Genomic DNA, 22902 nt, shown 5'->3' with positions numbered 1-22902 from the left:
CTCTTAAACAAGATATGACATGAACCATTAATGCAGGACTGTGGTACTATTTTATTTGTATTTTACTTGAAGCTTAATCATAAGTAACTCAGATACAATTAATTTTAAATGATCTCAATTTCTTACCCTGCCCCTCCTTCATAGTGAGGAAATTTCTAATGAACCCTGCAGAGGATGTTCCAGAAATGTACATATGACTTCATGTTTGAACTTGAAAGTAAGAAAGGGAAGGAGAGAAAGAATAGAAATCATATGCTCTTACAATTAAAATAACTGAATTTCAATTGGGTCAACTGATTATTTCCTTCTCAGGATGCAGCCCCAACTCTTGTTTTTCTAGAGATTTTCCTAGAAAATTTGTGATTTTCATTCTCCAAAATGTTTTAATAATATACTCCAAGTACCTTTTTTTTTTTTCATGAGAGCATTAAAGAAAGAAGATTAAGACCAGCGTGAAAGAGGAGAGAAGGGTCGATGTCAGAGCTCTGTAGGCCATTTTGTATTCCTATGATCAGTTTCTGGTGGCTTTATTAAGGTCCTCTCCCATTTTCCAAATTAAAAATAATGTAAGTTATGATTGACCTCATAGGATCAAAACTCAACCATACAAGATAACCTTGAAGGAATAATAATAATAATAATACACCCAGACCAGCAGAAATGATGAGTATATTATCCTCCCTAAAAAAAAAAAAAATGTATCATTCAGAAGTTGAGGAGGATGTTAAGGGTCAAAATTAAAAGCAAAGAAAAATGGAAATCATAGAGGAAACCATCATTTGCACTCTAGGAAGGAGTCAGAACATCAGAGTGCAAATATTTCTGATCAACGAACAAATTCAGCAACAAACTCTGAAGATGTTTTGCCTCCAAAAGGAGATGACCAATACATGCGAGTTATTCTTAACTTCCTTAATTTTTAAATCTTTCCACAGTCATATTCTGTCCTAGTAATCCAAACCATTTAATCTATCCTTTTTATACTTTAGAGCCAAAATATATCCTTCATCCTACACAGTGTAGATGGCTGCCAGCTAGGTCCAGTCATCGGTATATTTCTTAAGAGAACTACTAAACAGCATTCTAACTAGTCTCTCTCTTTCCATTCTTGCCTCCCAAAAACTTTATCATTGTATACATTAGATAACATCATGTCCTTAAAGTGTCCAATAGCTTCTCAATTTACTTTAGATAAAGTAATATAGGCTCCTTCATGTGGCCTCTAAATTCTTTGTGAACCTGCCATACCAAACTCTCCAACCTCTATTCCTGCTCTTCTTCATTCTTTCTCTTCTCTCTATTACTCTCCTTTTACTGCAAAAGCACATCAAACTTTCTCCAACTTTTGGGTCTTTGACATACCATTGTGTCTGTAATGTCGACCAAGGGTTGTCATAAGTTACCTCCTTTCTATCTTTTATCCTTCAAGTATCAACTCAACAATCTCCTCTTCATTAATTCCTTCCTTCCAATTAAAGTCTAACCAAACAAGCACCTCCTACCTGTCCTCTGTATCACATTGTTCTACTGTATTTGTTGTGTTTTCTTTCTTTCTTTCTTTCTTTCTTTCTTTCTTTCTTTCTTTCTTTCTTTCTTTCTTTCTTTCTTTCTGTGTGTGTGCTGAGGATTGAATCCAGGGCCTTCTATGAACTAGGCAAGTGCTTTACCACTGAATGCTTTATTTATTAATAGTGCATCACTATCTAAAATAACATTTTGTTAATTTTATGAAATTCTCTGCCAGAGAATTTATTGCTATATTTTCAAGTTAGTAGAACACATAATAGTACATAATGTATAATCAATAAGTCTTTGGGACTGAATTAGCAAATGAATTTTATGAACATGGGTGTCTCCATTCATGCAACAGTTATATTTTCCACTGAAATAAATGATTTTTACATACTTTGATATAATTTATATTTTAGCTAGTCTGAGTCAATTTTCTTGGTTCCTAATTCCCGTGGAAAATGATCAGAATTATTACTTGCTTTCAAGGCTCAGATTTCACCATATTAACTAAAGAAGTCTCTTCATAGCTTGCCTTGCCTAATACAGTGCTATCCTCCTCTTAACCAATTTTGAACAATATCATTCTTTCAATCGTTTACTAATTGTCAGCTTATATCCTAGCACTAAAGACACAAAAACTGATAAGGTAGGTTTGTATTCTCAGAAAACTTCTAATGTGCTAGATGAAGCAAACATTTGAGTGAGTACAATGCTAAGTGAAAACCTGGAGCCAGTGCTATGTTCTGTGCAGCACAGAGAAAGGAAGACCTCACAATAGACAGTGTTAGAGATGATGCTTGAATGATTAATGACATTCTACCAAACCCAGGAACACAGAATGTCATTATAGATAGAAACATGAGTGAAGATTTGGCAGGAGAATGCAGGGTAAATGCAGGGAACCAGGGAACAGAGAGTGACTGGGTGTGACCCAAACACGATAAGAGTGACTGGAGTGAGGACTGAAAATGCAGATTGGAACCAAAATGAAGACAACATTGAATGTTCTGCTAGGGGATCCAGTTTTTAGTAAATTAGTGTTTGGTCACCTATTTTCCATGTTATGCTCATAAATAAACATTCATGGAAAAAGATTTCATGGCACGTATTTAAGAAACATCCCATATACTCTTCCCAACTCTAGGAGATATAAACCCCTAAGGATTCTGAAAAAAAAAAAATCCTATAATATAGAAGAAACAGCTGCTTATCATGTTTACTCCAAAACAGACCATTCATTAACATTTGCAGACATACTTTCCTTCTCCAGAAGTCACATCATACTTGAAAGGAAGGGCTATTTTAAATACTTTGGAGTTTTTAAATCATTTAAATCAGTAAATGATATGAATAGAACTGAATGTTAAATGAGGAAAAAAACATATGCCTAAACAACAAATTTGGCACCAACATTCAGAATGGATTGAAAGGTTCTGGAGGCTAGTGGCTATTGCAAATAGCTTATGGCAATGATAATACATAACTAAAAAGTAGAGTAGAAACATAAAAATGAAAATTTTTGAGATTCTCAGAGATTCAATTCTTTTTAATTTTTTTTTAGTTGTAGATGTACAAATTACCCTTGTTTTATTTTTATTTATTTTTATGTGGTGCTGAGGATTGAACCCAATGCTTTACACATGCCAGGCAAGTGGTCTACCACTGAGCCACAACCCCAGTCCCTCAGAGATTTCATTCTATATAAATTAGTGAACAATTATTTCTTGAGGCTTCTGGGAGTAGAAAGGTGCTAGAATTGATTTCTGACCGGGCAAACTGAGGTTACTGTGAAATAGGTTTAAGTTCAGAGTCAGGTGGGACAGGGTGAGGGTGATGAAAACAGGCAGAAAACACCAAGGGAACCACACACAGCCATGGCAATCAGAGCATCACTTGTTATACTTGTTTTTGAATCAATTATAGGAAAAATAGTAATTACAAGTTTACAAGGAACTTCTAATTATGCTGGGCCCATTTATAAACTCAGAAGAATCTCTGTATATATATATATATATATATATATATATATATATATATATATATATATATATATATATAATTGTTTCAACCCATTTAACTATTATCTTTCCATTCAGTCCTTTGAAAAATTATGTTCTTTCCTGTCCTAGAAATCAGACTCTTACATTGCTGATTTGTTGGTTTTACTTTTCCTCAGAACAGCCAGAGAGTATCCAACTTTGATAAAAGGATATCCATTAGTTTTATTCTCAATATTGATATCAGCAAAATCAGAAAAATGTGTTTTTAAGGGATAAATTTCAATGCCATAAAATATTATAGTTCTACTCGTTAGGGATAGACTTTGTTCATTTTTAAGACTTGTGAACCCAAACTCATCCTTGAATATGTCCACATACCAATTCTGTAAAATTCTTATCCATAAGTAAACATAATAAATAGACAGGAAATTTCCATGATATTTTTCTCCTTTCCCATCTCATGAGTTAGATCGATCATTCCTCCTCCTCACTCTTACTGTCAATTTAATAACCCTATTTCACTCCTTAGAGACTCTCCACCCATAGGAAGACAGCCTATCTACTTCTGTCTGTTGTACTAATTATCTTCTATCTGTCACTCAATTCAAGTTGCTCACCTACATCAGAGTAAAAAGAAGAGCATTCAGCTCTTTTCTTTCCAGAAAACAGGCAGAAGGAAAAGGTGTTACAGTGACAGGAAAGACAAAGACGTAGATCACTCATGAAGATGGTAAGTACTACCCTGCTATATTTAGTGCAGGTGGAAATTTCCCTTACCTGGACTTTTAAACAGGAACTACTCAACTACTCTCCTATTTGTATATCTGTCTAATACCCATCCATTCATACAGACAGCCATCTATCCTTCTATTCATCTGTACTTCTTACCACCCATCCAGTTAACAAATTAAGCCTATTGAGTTGAAAATATTCAACTTGTAATACAAGTGGGTATTACTATTGTGGGAGATATTATAGAAGACATCATAAAGTATTACGATTAGTGACAAATGCAAGAAAAGTATTCTTCTTCATTAAAAAATAAAAGCAAATTAAGATTTCAACGGCATGAAATTTCTAAGCTACCAAATTCGTACAGGATTTTACAAAGGTAAAAACATAAGAGTGCAGAAGGAAAGAAATGTTCCTATATATCCAGAATGTGGTGGGGGAGAGTCAGTTATAAATTGGCAAAAAGCCTCTTAGAAGCAATTTGGCAATTAACTCTAACTCTATGGGACAAGAATCAGTCTCTCTCATTTTCCATTATATCCCAATTGATTCACACAGCATTTTGGTAGGTGGGGATTGTTCAACAACAAGTTGTTAAAGAGAATATTGACTGAATGACTAGGTAAATATTATTAGCTTTGAAATTTCATACCCTTTCACTCTGTTTATTTTTATGAAAATGGATCCTCATGAGAAATATGGCAAAAAGTTCATATACACCAATGTTTACTGCATGTTGTGTATGGTGATTTAAAAACAACCAGATAACCCAAATGTCCAACAATATTGGTTTTGGTAGAAAACTGAATTCTGGCAGTTATTAAAAATTGTGCCAACAAAAGAATTTTTACTAACAGGGAAATGTTTACCAGATGATGTTAATTTTAAAAAGCGATAGTTTTATATTATTAATTTCTCATTTGACAAATAAAATATATTCTCTATATTTAGCTATATTTGTAAGTATGTGTCAATAAAAACATAATATATTTTTGTACAAAGATACATATGCAGTGACATAAGGACTAAAAAAATATCAAATTGTTAACAATGGTTAACTCCAGGTGGCATTACAGTGATTTTTAGTTTTTACCCTAACATGTTAAGTTTTTAATACTTTTATCATAAGTTCACATTATTTCCTCATCTAAAATTTATTTGAAATTATTTTTAAGTTCGTAAAAATGCTCATACTTAAATTTAGAGGACTTACGATTATTCACTTAGTTTTTACTTTTATTTAAAATATAAAACTTGGAATTGGAAATGGAGAAAAAAATTGTAATTTAGTGCAATAATTTGTGACAGAGAATTATCAAAGTAGATCAAAGAAATGAAAGATCTATGTGTAAACATGAACAATTTAAAAAATTGGTATATAAAATTGGTTTAAATAAGATTAAATCATGGATGAGTAACAATAATAGCTTTAAATAATCAAGGTTGACTACTAACTAAAGTGCAAATGGGTTCAACATGGATTTTGAATGCAGTGATGTTAACCTTTATACTCTGAAAACTTTTATTAAACCATGAAAATGGTGCAGAAAAAAATTGCAATTTACAATACAGTGTACAGAAACTAATTATAAAATAATATTTCATGACATTATTTCAACCTTCCAGAGAACAAGTGATTCCTAAATTAGAAAATGAAACTGTAAGAAAAGATTTTTTTTGTCTGATTGCCTCTCAGGTTGAAATAGCATGACCCACTTGAATGTAGAAACTAATTTCCAAACAGTGATCCAATATTTGAACAGGACCACATAATAGAATAAGGATCTGAATAAAATTAAAAACTAAACAAATTTAAAAACACAACAAAACAATAAGTCTGTAAACAAAAAATTTTTACAATATGCTTGTTATTTAAGAGAACTCCCATGGGAATAGAAGATGTCACTCTTGATCTGCATAATTAGTAGTAATGATAACAAATTCAAAACCGATTAAATGTCTTTTTATATAAGGCTGGCATTAATATTCATTTGGAAATCAAGAACATTTTATTGACCTACTGGTATGTGCTGGGCACTAGTGAAACAAGGATAAATTAAACTCAGGTTTAATTTTGTTGTGCTCAAACAGCAGGCTGGAACTGGTTAGCAGTCTGCAGTTTGCTGACTCCTGGTCTAGATAAAAGGCAAGCTAAAAACACACACATAACAATACACAATAATGCCAAAAATCTGAACCAATGTTCAGTTCTAACCGACCACTTTCCCATTTTATAATAAATGTTTTGTAAGACCCTCTTTCTCCATCCAAAATGATATTCACAGTTAATACTGCTGGCAACACCTACATAGTGCCTTAAGTGAAGTAAAAAGAAATAAAAATAACTTCATTAGATTAAAATAGTGTATTTTTACTATGGTAATCTGTGAGGTCAACTATGCTAGATGATGTAATACAATAGTTAAATTGCTCTCATGTTCTGATAATGAACAAATTTGGATTTAAATAGAAGAAAGAGACCACTTACCATTTCTTACAAGAAGCACAGGAAGATGAAAGAGCAATTAATTTATGGATTCTGGATTAAAAATTTGTATTAAAACAAGTACTAACAGACCATTGTTATATATTAAGAGATTAAAGGAAGCTACTTTAGTGAAATATAGATAATTTAATAAGAAAAACTACAGATAATTGATACAGAGAAAGTAGGAAGGGGTGCCATATTCTTGTAAATAAACTGGGCCTTATTTTGAAGTTCAGTGTCAAGATAATTCCTTGTTTTATATATGACTTTTGTTTGAGGAAATATATAAATTCGCCCTGATTTAACCATTAAACACATACACAAACACACACACTCTGAAATATTACATGGTATTTTACAAATATGTACAATTTTTATCATTTTAATGTATCTATTAAATCAAAAGTAAATAGCTGGGTGCTGTGGTGCTTGCCTGTAATTCCAGGCACAGGGGAGGCTGAAGGATCGAAAGTTCAAGGCCAGCCTCAGCAACTTAGTGAGGCCCTAAGCAACTTTGGAAGACTCTGTCTCAAAATTTAAAAAATTAAAATGACTGGGAATGTGTCTCAGTGGTTAAGCACCTGTGGTTTCCAATCCCTGGTACCAAATAAGATAAAAAATCAAGACATGACATTGGGTGATCTAGAGCTGGCTAGGAATCATCTATATATCTACCTATTCTCTATAGATCCACGTTTGGAATTACCTATCATGTTGGGGTATAAATTTGATTTCTAGTACTTTAAAATTCAATCCTTTGGTATAATATAGGAATAATAGATATAATATGAACCCAGGAACCTCAGGGGCTTATAGAGAAGATGAGTGTCGACAATCTCTGGGACAATATCAGAGTAATAAGGGAAACAACAGAATCCTCTAATATAATGGTAAGTAATTTTCTATTGTGCTATAAACTTTTTTTTTTGCTTTATAGGATTCTAATTTATTTTTAGACAAATTATGAGTTAAAATTGTGATGATTATTAACATGTTTGTGCTGTATATGTGTAATAAGAATTTTTTTTTAATTTTTTTATTGGTTGTTCAAAACATTATAAAGCTCTTGACATATCATATTTCATACATTAGATTCAAGTTGGTTATGAACTCCCAATTTTACCCCAAATACAGATTGCAGAATCACATCGGTTACACATCCACATTTTTACATAATGCCCTATTAGTAACTGTTGTATTCTGCTACCTTTCCTATCCTCTACCATCCCCCCTCCCTCCCCTCCCATCTTCTCTCTCTACCCCATCTACTGTAATTCATATCTCTCCTTGTTTATTTTCCCATTCCCCTCACAACCTCTTATATGTAATTTTGTATAACAATGAGGGTCTCCCTCCATTACCATGCAATTTCCCTTTTCTCTCCCTTTCCATCCCACCTCATGTATCTGTTTAATGTTAATCTTTTCTTCCTGCTCTTCCTCCCTGCTCTGTTCTTAGTTGCTCTCATTATATCAAAGAAGACATTTGGTATTTGTTTTTTAGGGATTGGCTAGCTTCACTAAGCATAATCTGCTCTAGTGCCATCCATTTCCCTGCAAATTCTATGATTTTGTCATTTTTTAGTGCTGCGTAATACTCCATGGTGTATAAATGCCACATTTTTTTTATCCATTCATCTATTGAAGGGCATCTGGGTTGGTTCCACAGTCTAGCAATTGTGAATTGTGCTGCTATGAACATCGATGTAGCAGTATCCCTGTAGTACGCTCTTTTAGGGTCTTCAGGGAAAAGTCCAAGAAGGGCAATAGCTGGGTCAAATGGTGGTTCCATTCCCAGCTTTCCCAGGAGTCTCCATACTGTTTTCCAGATTGGCCACACCAGTTTGCAGTCCCACCAGCAATGTACAAGAGTACCCTTTTCCCCACATCCTCTCCAGCACTTGTTGTTGTTTGACTTCATAATGGCTGCCAATCTTACTGGAGTGAGATGGTATCTTAGGGTGGTTTTGATTTGCATTTCTCTGACTGCTAGAGATGGTGAGCATTTTTTCATGTACTTGTTGATTGATTGTGTGTCCTCCTCTGAGAAGTGTCTGTTCAGGTCTTTGGCCCATTTGTTGATTGGGTTATTTGTTTTCTTATTGTTTAATTTTTTGAGTTCTTTGTATACTCTGGATATTAGGGCTCTATCTGAAGTGTGAGGAGTAAAAATTTGTTCCCATGATGTAGGCTCCCTATTTACCTCTTTTATTGTTTCTCTTGCTGAGAGAAAACTTTTCAGTTTAAGTAAGTCCCATTTGTTGATTTTTGTTATCAACTTTTGTGCTATGGGTGTCCTATTAAGGAATTTGGAGCCCGACCCTACAATATGTAGATCGGAGCCAACTTTTTCTTCTATCAGACGCAGAGTCTCTGATTTGATATCTGGCTCCTTGATCCACTTTGAGTTAACTTTTGTGCATGGCGAGACGAGGGGATTCAGTTTCATTTTGTTGCATATGGATTTCCAGTTTTCCCAGCACCATTTGTTGAAGATGCTATCCTCCCTCCATTGCATGCTTTTAGCTCCTTTATCAAATATAAGATAGTTGTAGCTTTGTGGATTAGTCTCTGTGTCCTCTATTCTGTACCATTGGTCCACCGGCCTGTTTTGGTACCAGTACCATGCTGTTTTTGTAACTATTGCTCTGTAATATAGTTTTAAGTCTGGTATCGCTATACCGCCTGATTCGCACTTCCTGTTTAGAATTGCTTTTGCTATTCTGGGTCTTTTATTTTTCCATATGAATTTCATGATTGCTGTAATAAGAATTTTAATGCATTCTGCGCATTTATTTTTAAAAAATCAATTAAAAAGAAGTTATTGTGCTTTAAACTTTTAAAAATTAATTTATTAATGAAATCTGATGAGATCTCTACCTTTCATGTTTCTAACAATTTAAAATATTTGGTTCTACATCCTTTGATCATATCTCTCCCTCCCCATCAACTGGTGACTACAGATAAAAATATATTCAAAATAACTAAAAGAATGCATTTTAAATGTTCTCAATACAAAGAAATGATAAGTACTTAAAATAATGAATATGTTATCCTAAACATTGTTTATTTGTTTGGAAAACTCAGTTTGATTTTAGGTTCAGTTGTTAACTTATTTTTTTAATTAATTAATTTATTTGTTTTACTTATGTATATATGACGGAAGAATGCATTTTGATTAATTGTACACCACTGCAGCACAACTTTTCATTCCTTTGGTTGTACATGATATAGCATCACAACATATGTGCATTCATACATGTACTTGGGTAATGATGCCCATTTCATCCCACCATCTTCCTGCCACCATTCCCCCTCTCCACCCATCTCTCTACCCATCAAAGCTCCTCCATTTTTCCCATGCCCCCCCCCACCCCGCATTATAGATCAGCATCCACTTATCAGAGAGAACATTCGGCCTTTGGTTTTTTTTGGATTGGCTTACTTCGCTTAGCATGATATTCTCCAACTCCATCCATTTACCTGCAAATACCATGATTTTATTCTCTTTTAATGTTGAGTAATATTCCCTTGTGTATATATACCACAGTTTCTTTATCTAATCATCTATTGAAGGGCATCTGGATTTAATCTTCATGAATGTCCAGTGTGTTGTTAAAAGTTGTAGTGTGTGTCTAGAGTAATTCTTTGTTGTGGAGGACTGTTCTGTACCTTACAGCTCATCTCGCATAACTGGTCCCTGCCTTTAAATGACAGTATCAATTTCCAGTCATTATAAACATTTAAGTACTTCCCTACCTTCCTAAAATGCTTTCTAGTAGCTCTCCTGCCTCCTGCCTTTGGGGACAGAGCTGCTCTGCAATCTGAGTTAAAATTATATTTATGTAATACCCCAAAACTTGCATGCTTAATAATTTGTCAGTAATCACTCTTCATGAAGATGAGCACATAGGGACAAGAAAGGGAGGACAATTAGGAAGAATGAAAAGAACTCAAGTCTGAGTTTGAAGTCAGAAACCAATTCTGCCATAATCTGAACAACCTTGAGTAAGTATCTTAACTTTGACAGGCTTCAGTTTTTCCTTTGGGAAATATACTAAATGACCACTAAGTGATCATGCAAATCTGACATAATTATAAAATATCTAGATCTCTTTTTGAAATTAAAAGAATAGAACAAAGTAGAGAACAGAACAGAAAAAAGCAAGATGTGGGCTACGTTTGTAACATCAAAACAGAGGAAGATGGACAATGGAGACAGTGATATTAAAGAGATGTATTTGGCTATTGGCATGATTGATACATCAGTAGATTAAACACATTCATGAGATTCACAAACATCATCAATGTGAGACAATGTTCTTGGACTAAAGAAAGACAATGTCCCTGTACTATATGTTCACTTGTAATTTATTTTGTTTAAAATACATGGATCCCAATTCTTTACCATAAATGTTGCAAAATTAAACACATCTGAAAATTTTGCAGACTCTGAGGTCTAAAAGCAAGTATTTTTATTGTGACATTGGTGTTAATAAGAATTAACCAACTGTTCCAAATCAGTATGGTTCTTAACCTTGATGAGAGAGGGAAGGGATCTTTAAGGGCTCAATTCCCTCAGGATTTCTGAAACTAGAAAATGATGCAGAATGGGGAAATCTAGTATTTCTGCAATGGGGTGACATTCCTCTCAACCATGTAAAATAATTCAATCTCTTAAGGAAATTCCTGTTAAATTAGAAAATTATAGAGGTCTCTAGTGTGTGTGTGTGTGCATGTGCACATTCTACCTCAAAGGGTTCCTTAATACAACCCTCTTATAAGATGTGGTGAAAAGAATAAAGGAGTCATATGCACTTACATTTGAATCTAGTTTTGCCCTTTTCAGTTGCATGATCATGAACAAGTTACTATTAGCTTCAGTTTCTATATCTGATAGAGTTATTGGGAGAATTCAAAGAATTGACTGAGGTAAAGCCCGTAGAACAGTGCCTCAGCATTGTAGTCATCCTGAGTATTCAGTAAACAGTCAGCCACCTTTGCTCTTCTTTTCTCTATGCTTTGCATCTCCTTGTTTTGCCCTAGAGGAAACACTTTGCTGTTGTCAGCATATAGTAATATGGGTGCCAGGAGTGTAAGCTGAGTGGCTTCAGGTCCACCACAAGAATGCCTAGAAATTTAATTCTTTCTGGAACTTTCCTTACCCTCACCCAGGGTGGCTAGTGTTTTCCAGAATCTAAAAAATGTCATTCTTCCTTGTTTAGGCACTGGCTTTCTGGAAGGAATCAGTTAAAGGAGCAAGCATAGAGTTAAAACAAGATGTCAGATTATTTTTGGCTGGGCAAAAGCTGAGCCTAAGATTTCAGCCTAGGACAACCTTATTTTTTGGACTAAAAAGTCTTCTACACTCAGGTTGCTGCAAACTGCTTTTTCTAAAATTGTTGTAAGAAAACTGTTAGGGGATATTTATAGAGGTTGGCTGAATACATGTGATTGTTCTCACAGGTTGTTATTGGAAAATCTTTCAAAGTCCCTTTACTTCTGAATGTAAGCTTATGGGAATCCTACTTCATCAGTACAATCCAATTTTATGTGATAGTGTGTGTGTGTGCATGCACACACACATGTATGCGTGCATGTGTAGTTGTAAATCTCTGAGAACCCTGAAGGACAAAAAGTCAAGCCAGCATCAGCATTATATGGTACTATGCCAAAAGTTTCTGGACAGTTGCCTAGCTTAACCTTCATCATTATAAGAAAGACATTTAAAAAATTTGATGAGCAAACTAGAAATTCTAATGAAAGAGCATAAGACTGCTAACTAATTTGCTGGATAATAAGTTCTTCAGATTAAAAACACAATTTGGACATCTCTGATAATAACAAATATCATGTGCTGGAAAATATGTTCTAAGTGCCATTCTGGGGTTTTTATATAGAATATTTTCAATTCTTAATACATTTCCCTGAAACATGACTTTCTTATCCCAAATGTTTAAAGAGGAGAAAATTAAGGCTTAGATGAAGTGCAAACAAATGAAGTCACACAAAGTTGGTAAGTTCAAAGTTAGGATTGTCTGGCACTAACATAAATCTTGTCCAAAGTGCTTTGCATTAATTAATGGGTATCACAGAATATTAATACTGGAAGATATTTGGGGTTCACCTAAGGAAAACCAATAAGTTTAGAGAAACTAAGGACCAGAGGGTTTCATTGATCATGAAATATAACACATAGAGAGTGACAGAGTAGGCACTCAAATCCTGCAGTGGCTCTGTGCTACAGACTTAGCGGAGTTCTGCTCAAGGCCCACTAGGCTGTGACCTGTCTCCATGAAGTCCTCCAGGGTCCTGTTTTGATTAGCCTGTCCTCCAGGATTCAATATTCTGGGCAGATAGAATTATGGGCAGTTCTGCACAGGCACTGGGATAATATATGCCTTTTTCATATTATATTTCTACTAAAAAGTTTGCCTCTTTTTAAGCACTTAATAAGCATTCATTTTTTTTTTTCACGATTCAATCCAATTCAGTCCAACAATCACCACCACTATGAAGATTTCACTGATTCATTTCTGTTCTTTTTCCAGCCAGTCAAAAATAATGAATTAAGGAATAGGTCCATAATAGACAACACTTATTATGGACTATTATACATTCATTCATTCCATAAATAATGTGCCCCTTCTATATGAAAACTCTGTGGTTAAAGTGTTTTACATGCATTGTATTAATAATTCCTCACCACAAAACTGTGAGGTAGGTACTATTTTTATCACACTTTACAAAACAGAAAACTTGGGCATAACGATGAAATGTCTTTTCTGAAAAGTATCTTGCTTTTTACTTCTCTGTGGTCCCTCTGTATCCTAAATATACATTTACTATGGTATCCGCAGCACTCCCTGGAACTTCCAAGATGTGATTATGAAGATATAATTGTGCATAGATCATGATGTATTTGCTAAATGTTATATACACCATTGCAGGGTGTAAGCTCCATAGTGGTAGGGACAATGTCTACTTTCTTGACAATTATAGCAACATAGCATGGCAGAGAGGTACATAATAGGCATTCAGTATATGATAGCTGAATAATATACAAGTGAAGAATGAATTGTGAATGAGTGAAAAACAAATGCATAGAACTCTGATCACCAAGTCTTCATTGGTGTATCTGGCCTCCAGAGGTTAAGTCTGCATTGAGAAGAAATGCCACGTAAGCAACACGGGCCACATTTCTTCCCAAGGCCAACATTAATATCCTAGATGTGCATTATAGAACTCACTTCTGGGTGCTTCCATTTTCACTTCCTTACCTATTAATCCTACAGATCCAAATGAAACTGAAAATGTATTGGAGAAGCTGTTTTTTTAGACTTGCTGAGGAACAACATAAAGACAGAAAACTGTTAGTATACACAGCACCACAGATAACAGCAGCTTGGCAGAGAGCCTTGGGAGGAACTCAGATTATTACCATGGCCCTCTATTATATCAGTCAGAAATAACATTGCTGATTTCTACCTATTACAGCAAATATCTCCAAGGGCAAGATCTCAGCTCCCAGTCACTTAACCTCCCTCAGGCACACTCTTCACCACATGAGCATCTCTGGGCTATTCTAAAACATGCACAATACTTCTTTCCACTTTATTGAGAATTCCAATGTTTAGTACCACTAGCTCCTCTCCTTGGTTTACAATATTTTACAGAATATATGTGAAATTAAGGGGTAAAAATAGCATTATAAAATTCTTAAAACGGATTCAGTTTTAATAGACACATAGATACACATTCTTGATTTGTGATAGTATACATGAACATGTAATACTTAGACATTTAAGTGTAATTAAAATATTCTATAGATGTAAATGTGAATGAATACATATGTATATATAACAAATAACATATATATTAGTATTTTTGAGCCCTCCTACCAGAAGTAAAGAAATAACCTTTATGTGGAAGTATATTTTCCATGAAGAGAATGAAGGATTCTTTGGGAAAATAAATTAGCATTTTCACAGTGAAAAACTAGGAATAATATAAAAATTTAATTTTCATTTGTATATTATATGCATTTATATATATATATACTTATATATACATATGTTAATATATGCATATATATTTACAAGTATAATACCTCAAAATGCCTAAAAGATAGGTATTATAGAGATATTTTAATAAATATATTAAAATATATGAATATATATGTGTATAAACATTAAAATTATACAACACAATATATTTAAACGGATACAGACAGAGGTAAGAAAGAGACTGATCAATCTACCATAGCACTTTTATAGATCCAAGATGATTAAGGGTAGAAGGTTCAGATGAAGGAAGAACATCACAACATAGAAAACTCTGTTATTGGCTCATAGTTCCAATATTTAGGGTCACTATTCTTCCCAGGCAATAACAAAGTATATGTGAATGAGAGAGAAAATGTTTAGAAATGTATATGCAAAGAGAAAAGTGAGATCAGGCTGCCTAAATTTATTGTGTTCTTAAGTTACACTGGATCTCTATCAGTTCTGAGTTTATTTCAATTTTTAAAGCATTAAATGACAAGTAATTTGAGTCAACTAGGAGACTGTTAAAAACTAAGAAAGGCAGAAGTTTCCCTCAGTTTAAAAATGAATCAAGATTTTTAGAGTATGTTGTTACAATGCAGTATTAGATACTTTTGGGTGGGAAATTATCACTTATGAAAATTATCATGTATGAAAAGTATATTATAACTCAGCTAAAAAGAAGTCCAACACCAAAGCAAGTTTGCCTTCTCTAAATTGTGCAAAAATAGCTAGATATTGTCAAGTAAGTGAGCTATTGGAATTTAATGTAATTGATAAAGAGATATGTTAAATAATTTTAAATGAATACATTTTTTTTTACAATTGCCAAGACTGTTTATTCAGTTAGAAATTCATGGTAACTTTAAAAAATAACTGCATTCCTAAATGTTAGTCTCCATTTCAAACTGAAGTAGTTTATAAATCAAGATACTGAGATTCTCTCTCTCTCTAAGAAAAGCTTATAATTTCATGCCAATGCATCAAAGCCATATACATGGTAACATATTTGTAACTATATCATTAAGAGCTAATGATATGTGACATTCTTGGAAGTACTTTTTAAAACCTATTATTAAAATTAAACCATCCTCTACACCTCTCAGATCATTACACTTTATTCATGACCAATACCCATTATCAGTTATGCTAACAATAGTGAAATTGAGATATTTTTCTGCAAACACAGATCTTTTCTTTTCAATGATTATTTAAAAAGAGTCATTGTTCTATATTTATAAAAGTGAGTACAGGTGCATTTTATTTATATTTTGTAGCATTTGCAGAAAGTTGTTTTCTCTTTTTTGGATGGAAGCAGGAAAAAAACAAGCCAATTTTATTGCTGGGAAAATTTTAGTAGTTTGGGAGTAAGAATATATTAGGAATCAAATTATGCACTTCTGCTTCAGAAATGCATTATCAGAAAGAGAGTTATAGTTTTTAATATAAATAACCTTATTGCTTCTCTGAATAAATGGAATGTTTCATTATTTTATTCTAAGTGTAATTATCCTATATCTTCCTCCAAATTATTCCTTTCATTTGTAAAACTAATTATTTAATGCAAACAAATTTCGTTCTCTACAACTGGAAAGGCATACAGTATTACAACAGTAGAATCAGAATATCATACTTCAAATCACTGTTTTCCAGAGCAGAAGAAATAAACGTTCTTTTATCTTTAAAGAGACAGAAAGTGATTAAAATCCATTTTTCTCTCTATTTCTTGACAAGAATTTTAAACGTAAAATAAACAGAAAAGTTAACCATGATTAGAAGTAAAAGTGCCATTAAGTCTGTGATGTAGAATAGTAAGATCATCGGAGGACTAGAGAAGTTGAACTTGGGGAAGAGTCACTGAAAGAAACTGAGCACAGCATCCCTAGACTACCACAGACCACCCAGAGGTATAAGCCCTGAAACATGTGAGGAAATGACAGTTCTTTTTTTTTTTTTTTTTTTCTTTTCTGGCCTAACACTTTCCAAACAGGCATACCCAGTCAGCAAGGAGGACTCGGTAAAGTTTCCAAACCACTCTGACTTTACACAACTTTCTTATCATTCTCAGGGGAAAGTCACAAGGAAAAGGCTCACCTGTGCCGGGCTGAACCAACCATGTGGACAGGTACAATGCTGCCCACAAGTCCCTTTGCCCTTGGTGCTCGTCTTGTGGGGGCTTTTCCGCACACTGTCCCACAAGGTGACCAGCTTGGTCCTGTTTGAAGCTGGGCCCCCAGTTCCTGAGGAGGGCATGGTCTGAGAACTGTACCCGAGCCCCTGAGGGCTCCTCTGCCAGCCACAGGCGCAGTGGGCATCCCTGATCAGTGTGGGCGCGCTCCTGCCGGCATCCATGCCATCGGACCCCCGGCTGCAGCTGTGTTGCTTGGTGAGGTATGCATTCATACTGCACTGATGCTTACTCTTTCCTTTGGTCAGCTCTGTACAGAAATGTCTCCTCCCTCACACCCCTTTCTTCCAAGCAGTAGTAAAAGTCTTTTTCCCCGTGAATCCCTCAGTATCTTTGACAGCTGCTATAAGCAGTGCATCGTGGGAGCAGAGGGAGCAGCGAGAGCAGCTCCGCACAGCATTATCTGCGGGCTGGTAGCTCTTTGTCAATAGATGACTCAACTCACAGAGCAACTTGACAGTATCCCTGCTCTAGGCAGAAGCAATCAATGCTCCACACAGCTGGGCTACAAGACTGTACACTGTGTTACAAACCCTTTTTGGATGGAGCCCCACAGTAAAGAATACTCATAATTTGGCATTCTGGCTTTTCCCTCTCTCCTCCCTGATCCCCACACAAAATACAAACCTTAGGAAAGGGAACTTCTTATCAGAGTAACAGAACCATTTCCAGAAAAGATACATCTAAGCTGAAATGCTACAGTATAAGTTATTTTAAATGATGGAAAAGTTACACCGTAAAGGGAATTTTCAGCATTTATAGGAATCATCTATCTGGAGAGAGATTTGCCAAGACATGAAATAAAATCAGGAGATAATTAAATAAGAGAATCGATACTAACTCTAAAAAAAAAATCAATTTATTTTGAAAATTTATCAAGGTCACAGCATTGTACTAGAGTCCTTTAAAATTAGGAAGTTTAATTTGTTTTAAACCATGATTATACATTATAATCCTAACATGTATTCTTCATGCTATGAACAATTATTAATTCTTTCTCTTTCAAAATAAGGCAATTTTCAAGTTTCAAAACTGGTGGGTTGGCTTATTTTAAAACAGTATTTTTCCTTACCCCAAATTATTCTGAGGATTTCCTTTCAAATACTTTACCACAACAAATACATTCACCACAGAGTCTGCATTTTAAAGTGAACGATGTATCCCACCCATCCATGCAGTATTTTCGTTTCCAAAGACAGAATTTTCAAAATCTTACACTGAAAAACGAGTGAAATCCATCCAATTTATAACAATTGCCTTCCAAAGAGAACATTATTGTTTTAAAATTTTTGCATGCTTGCTGATTCCATTCATGGTGCTTGCAGTAAAGGGAAAGGCTAAGCCTGACCACGCTTAGAATTTTTATTCTGTTTAAAACTTTCCATATCTATTGCCAAAATATCCTTATCACACATTCCTAAAGAAATAACATTGGTTTGATTGAAAAGCCAGTTGCCATCAACATGGCATACAGGAGCAAAATGACAGAATCCATAATATAATTATTTTAAATATTGACAATCTGATTCCATCAGATCCACCTTCTAATCAACCAGGTGTTGGGGCAATGGAGATCTCATTGAGGCCTACGTTGGTGAGGTGCTTACTGCAGGGCTCAGGACCATTAAAAGGTTCTACATTTCAACACCAGAATACCCTGGATTGCTATATTTTAAAATCCTGAAAGAGTAGAAACCTCTCTTTCCACATATTTATACAAAAAGGTTCTTTTCAAAATTCTTCAAGAGAGTCTGACATAAGTACTATGCCCGGCAACATTCAAAGCACCTCTGTCACATAATAGTGACCCATATATTCAAGTTTAAAGGGAAGCCCTTATTTGTGTTATTGACCAGTTCTCCCCAAGTACCTAACATACTGCCCAGCACATAGCAGGCAATAAGTACATTTTTGTTTGTTTGTTTTGGCATAGATGAATGGATGGTTGTGTGGCTGTGTAAATGGAAGGATAGAGTAAAGGAATGAAGGAGATAATTAAGATTTTTTTTTTGTAATAATACTTAATATAGTAATGCTCCAGAATTAAACTATTTGTTTAAGGTTAACTTCAATGCTGGTTTTGAGACAGTGCTCTTGTCAAGGAATTTTTCCAGGAAAAAAAATACAAAGACTTGAATTATTGGGCAGAAATAATAACAGAATTAATGTTTTTTTCCTCCTGAAATCAAACCCTGTGTTTAAGATCCATCCTTAAAGACAGTAAAATTGAGGTAAATAGATCATATGTTACTCAGTGGGAAGAAGGCAGAAGATCCTTTGTCTCTGTGTTTCTCTGCCTTCTTTATTCTGGATCAAGTGATAACGCCTGAAAGAACTTTTGGGTCAGATAAAGCCCTAGAGAGCTTCAGACTTGTCTGGTGTCACCATGACGCATGACTCTACACTAGGACCTGACGGGTTATGGTAATGCCATCACTCCCAAATGAGAATGTCAGGAACTGATAATTTGGGCTCTCTCTAATCTTATCTAACCATTGATAACTTCTCTAGTTTTTCAGGCAGATATCATTGCTCAAAGGCCCATTGGCATTTTCAGGGAACACATGACCTGTTCGCACCCATTTGCCTCTCAAGTGTGAGAATCCATCAGCATAGAAGTCAGTCAGTATCCATCCATCACAATTTTGTAATGGTGTGTGCAGCTTGCGGCAGGACAGAGAAGATTTCCTGGCTTACTTGAGATATTATAACTCTTCACAGGCACCTAAATCTGTTAGGAATGGGTTGCTTGGAATGAATTATTTCTTCCCATCACGAGGGCCCTAGGATTTCTGTTTTCATAATGTTATCTTGTAATTTCTTTGTATATAAAAATATCATGTTGCATGTCCAATGTTGCTTTCCTCTAAAGATATTTAAGATCGTAACAAAATTTCATTCAGCATACTAAAAGACCACATTGAAATTATTAATTCACTATTCATACATGTAATTTTAATCTTCTGTCTTTTCCTCCCACAACAAGAAAGATTTTTCTTTGCAAACAGGACATTTGGCTTTCTAAGTCTGAAGACAGACCACTTAAACAGATAAGTATGTCCAACCAGTCCTCTTTACTATGAAACAGACTCACTAATTAACAATAATCCAATTTGGTCAACTGTAATTGGACAACTGTAATGACCATGAGATGACATGAAATTCTGGTAAAACAAGAATTAGCAGTGTATGAGTACACATCCTTCTGATCACTGTGATTAACAGGGGCAGATGGTGCACAGGCCAATGCCTAGACAAGATATATCTTATTGAACTCTGTTTGACCTCACTGACTCCGTAGAACAACTACTTTGTAAAGCAAGAGTTTAAAAATAATCTCCTAGCTTGATTTCCTTAATAAAAATAAATAACAAACATGATTTCCAAATAAGTTGTGCTGCATTAGAACACTATGCAGAATTTTTTCAAGATAAAATTTCCTCTGGGTACTTCATGCATATGGGAAATGAAAATATTAATTACAAAAGAAGAGCTAAGTGCTTGCTAAAGGATGACAGAGAAGCAAAAGTCCTTAATATATTAACTAATCACAGAATGCTATGACACATTAGATACAATTTCCCCTGATTTGAAAAATGAAAAAAAAAAAACTAGAAGTTTTATAAATGCAAACGAATTGATAGTCTTCTACAATGATTTGGACTAGAAATTCTCCAGGTATAAACACATTTACCTTTCAAAATGAGAGAACAAGACTATTTAAAATATTTTAGACTCTAAAATCACTTCTAAACTGCTTAAACCAATTTAAGTCATAAATTTTATGAGAAATAAAGTAATAAGTAGGAATTCAGTGTGAAAGGATATATGCCCAATGATACAGAGAGACAATTTAATAGGAATTGGAAAAAAAGTTTTAAAATGTCTTACATTATTACTAATATACTCGATTTGGATGGGAGTTACTGGGGAGGGGGTTAATCAGAATTAATGATAAGAAATTATAAAATAGTTTTCAGGAAATGTAGTTTTATTATATTCAATGCACTTAGTAACACTATTATAGAAATCAGAATTCTGTGATATTTCTTAAGGATTCTGAAAAGAACACTGGTAAAAAGGTAAAAATTATTTATGATTTGCATATTTTAATATTGAATCTAAGTATTGAAATACACCATTATAAGAAATTTGTTCTCGTCTTTCGAGATTGAACTGTCACATCTTCTGTGAGATTTACAGATTTCTCTTAGCATATTAAGTTGCATTCTACAATATCTATATACCTGTCTATGTAAATATCTTTTATATCTGTTTATTTCTCACAATCACCATGACAACCATTCTACTCTATGTTAGCATTGCTTCTCTATAGAACTGGTGAAACAGCTTCTTAATTGGTCTCTGATATCCATTCTTAATTTGTTCTTCTCATACAGTTTACAGAGCTACTCCTAAAATACCATTGTGATAGTCTTGCCCTGCCTAATACCTGTGAATAATTTCTTGGGATCTTTATCTACACAGGTTGCACCATCTTTACAATGGCCTGCATGGTTTTTAGTTGTGCCCTGGTCCCTGCCACTTTCACTAGCCTTGTTCACCAAATACCCCTGTGCCCTCCAGCCATACAGGCCCTAAATACCTGCACACATTCCCTCTTTGTTGACACTGAGTATTAAGCAAGCCCTTTTCTTACTGTACACTTTAACATAATTGATTCCTACTTTTTTTCTGTAGGATGCATTAAGAAACAACCTCCCAAATGTCACCCTAATCATACAACATAATCTATGAATTAGAATGACCTTACTGTGCAACACAGTTCCAAAATAAGGCTCCAAAACTTCTCTTGCAACCATATTTCCATCCCTAAGCCTCCACTATTCAGAAATTCTGGGGTACTTCCTGTCCTCCAGAATTCAGACCCAAATGTCATCTCTCCAATAAGGCATCCCATGAACACTGGCCCCCTCCTCCAGGATAGGTCATGTCATTCTGCAATCAAATACTCAGCACCTGTGCTTCTCTATGACAACACTTATCATAATTGTATTTAAAAGAAGGATTATCATCTTACTTGTTTTGTGCCCTCCTAAAAATGGAATGTAAGTAATCACCAGTAGAGCAAGGGCTCTCTTTTACACACCTGCATCCTCACAACTCAGCATAAAGTAACTATTTAATATTTATTAAAATAAATCATGTGAGAAAAAAGACAAAAGAATCTTACAGTGATCAGACTAACATAGGTATTCTGGTCTGTGCTCTAAGTGTAAGGTGTAAAATGGATAAATGAGCATTTTGATCTCAAAAACAAAATAACAGTGAGCTCTTATGGTTACCACCTCAATGCAGCATTTAATGTGGAACCCTTATGGGGTTGATAGGAATGTAAAATGGATCAGTTTCTCGAAAAACAATAGGAAGTTTTCTCAAAAAATTCAAAGTAGAACTTCCACATTATCCAGCAATCATACTTTGAGTTACTTATTCAAAATAATTGAAATTAGAATCCGGAAGGTATATTTATACTCCTATGTTTATTGAGCATTATTCACAATAGCCAAGAGGTGGAAACAACCTAGATGTCCATCAAGAGATGAATGGATAAACAAAATGTGGTAATTTTAAACAATGTAATGTTAACCATACAAAGAAAGTGACTCTTGAAGACTTTATACAAAGAAAAATAAGCAATTACCGAAGGATATACACTGCATTATTCTGCATATAAGAAACATCTAAAGAAGTCAAACTCACAGAAACAGAAAGTTGGATGTGGGTTTTCAGGGTCTGAGAAACAGAAGAGTTTGGGGGTCATTGTTAAATAAGTATAGAGTTTAGATCATGCAATTTGAATAAATTTAAGACTTGTTATATAACCTGCATTTTTGGTTTACAGTGCTATATTGTACCCTTATAAATTCAGGAGAATAGAACTCATGTTTTATTTTTTACCATAATTTTTAAAAAT

General features: G+C 34.4%; 1 protein-coding gene across 20 annotated transcripts in view; it reads right to left on the bottom strand.

The window, feature by feature from the left end:
- Dlg2 (discs large MAGUK scaffold protein 2) overlaps nt 1-22902 on the bottom strand; it is a 2050987-nt gene that overhangs the window by 762460 nt on the left and 1265625 nt on the right. For 2 of the 20 annotated variants that reach the window (XM_058577382.1, XM_058577393.1), the window contains exon 1: nt 16871-17385. The exons of 15 other annotated variants lie outside the window; for them this stretch is intronic. In XM_058577382.1, the coding sequence (XP_058433365.1) occupies nt 16871-17179 (309 nt within the window). In that variant the 5' untranslated portion in view covers nt 17180-17385. Of the gene's footprint in view, nt 1-16870; nt 17387-22902 lie in introns of those variants that run through there. 3 more of the 20 variants (XM_058577390.1, XM_046439347.2, XM_058577386.1) reach the window with 3 other exon arrangements.

The sequence above is a fragment of the Marmota monax genome, unplaced genomic scaffold, assembly GCF_021218885.2.
Source record: "Marmota monax isolate L192 unplaced genomic scaffold, Marmota_monax_Labrador192_F-V1.1 WCK01_AAM20220418_F8-fsc00096, whole genome shotgun sequence".
NCBI lineage: Eukaryota > Metazoa > Chordata > Mammalia > Rodentia > Sciuridae > Marmota > Marmota monax.
This window is presented reverse-complemented; position numbering and strand designations above follow the sequence as displayed.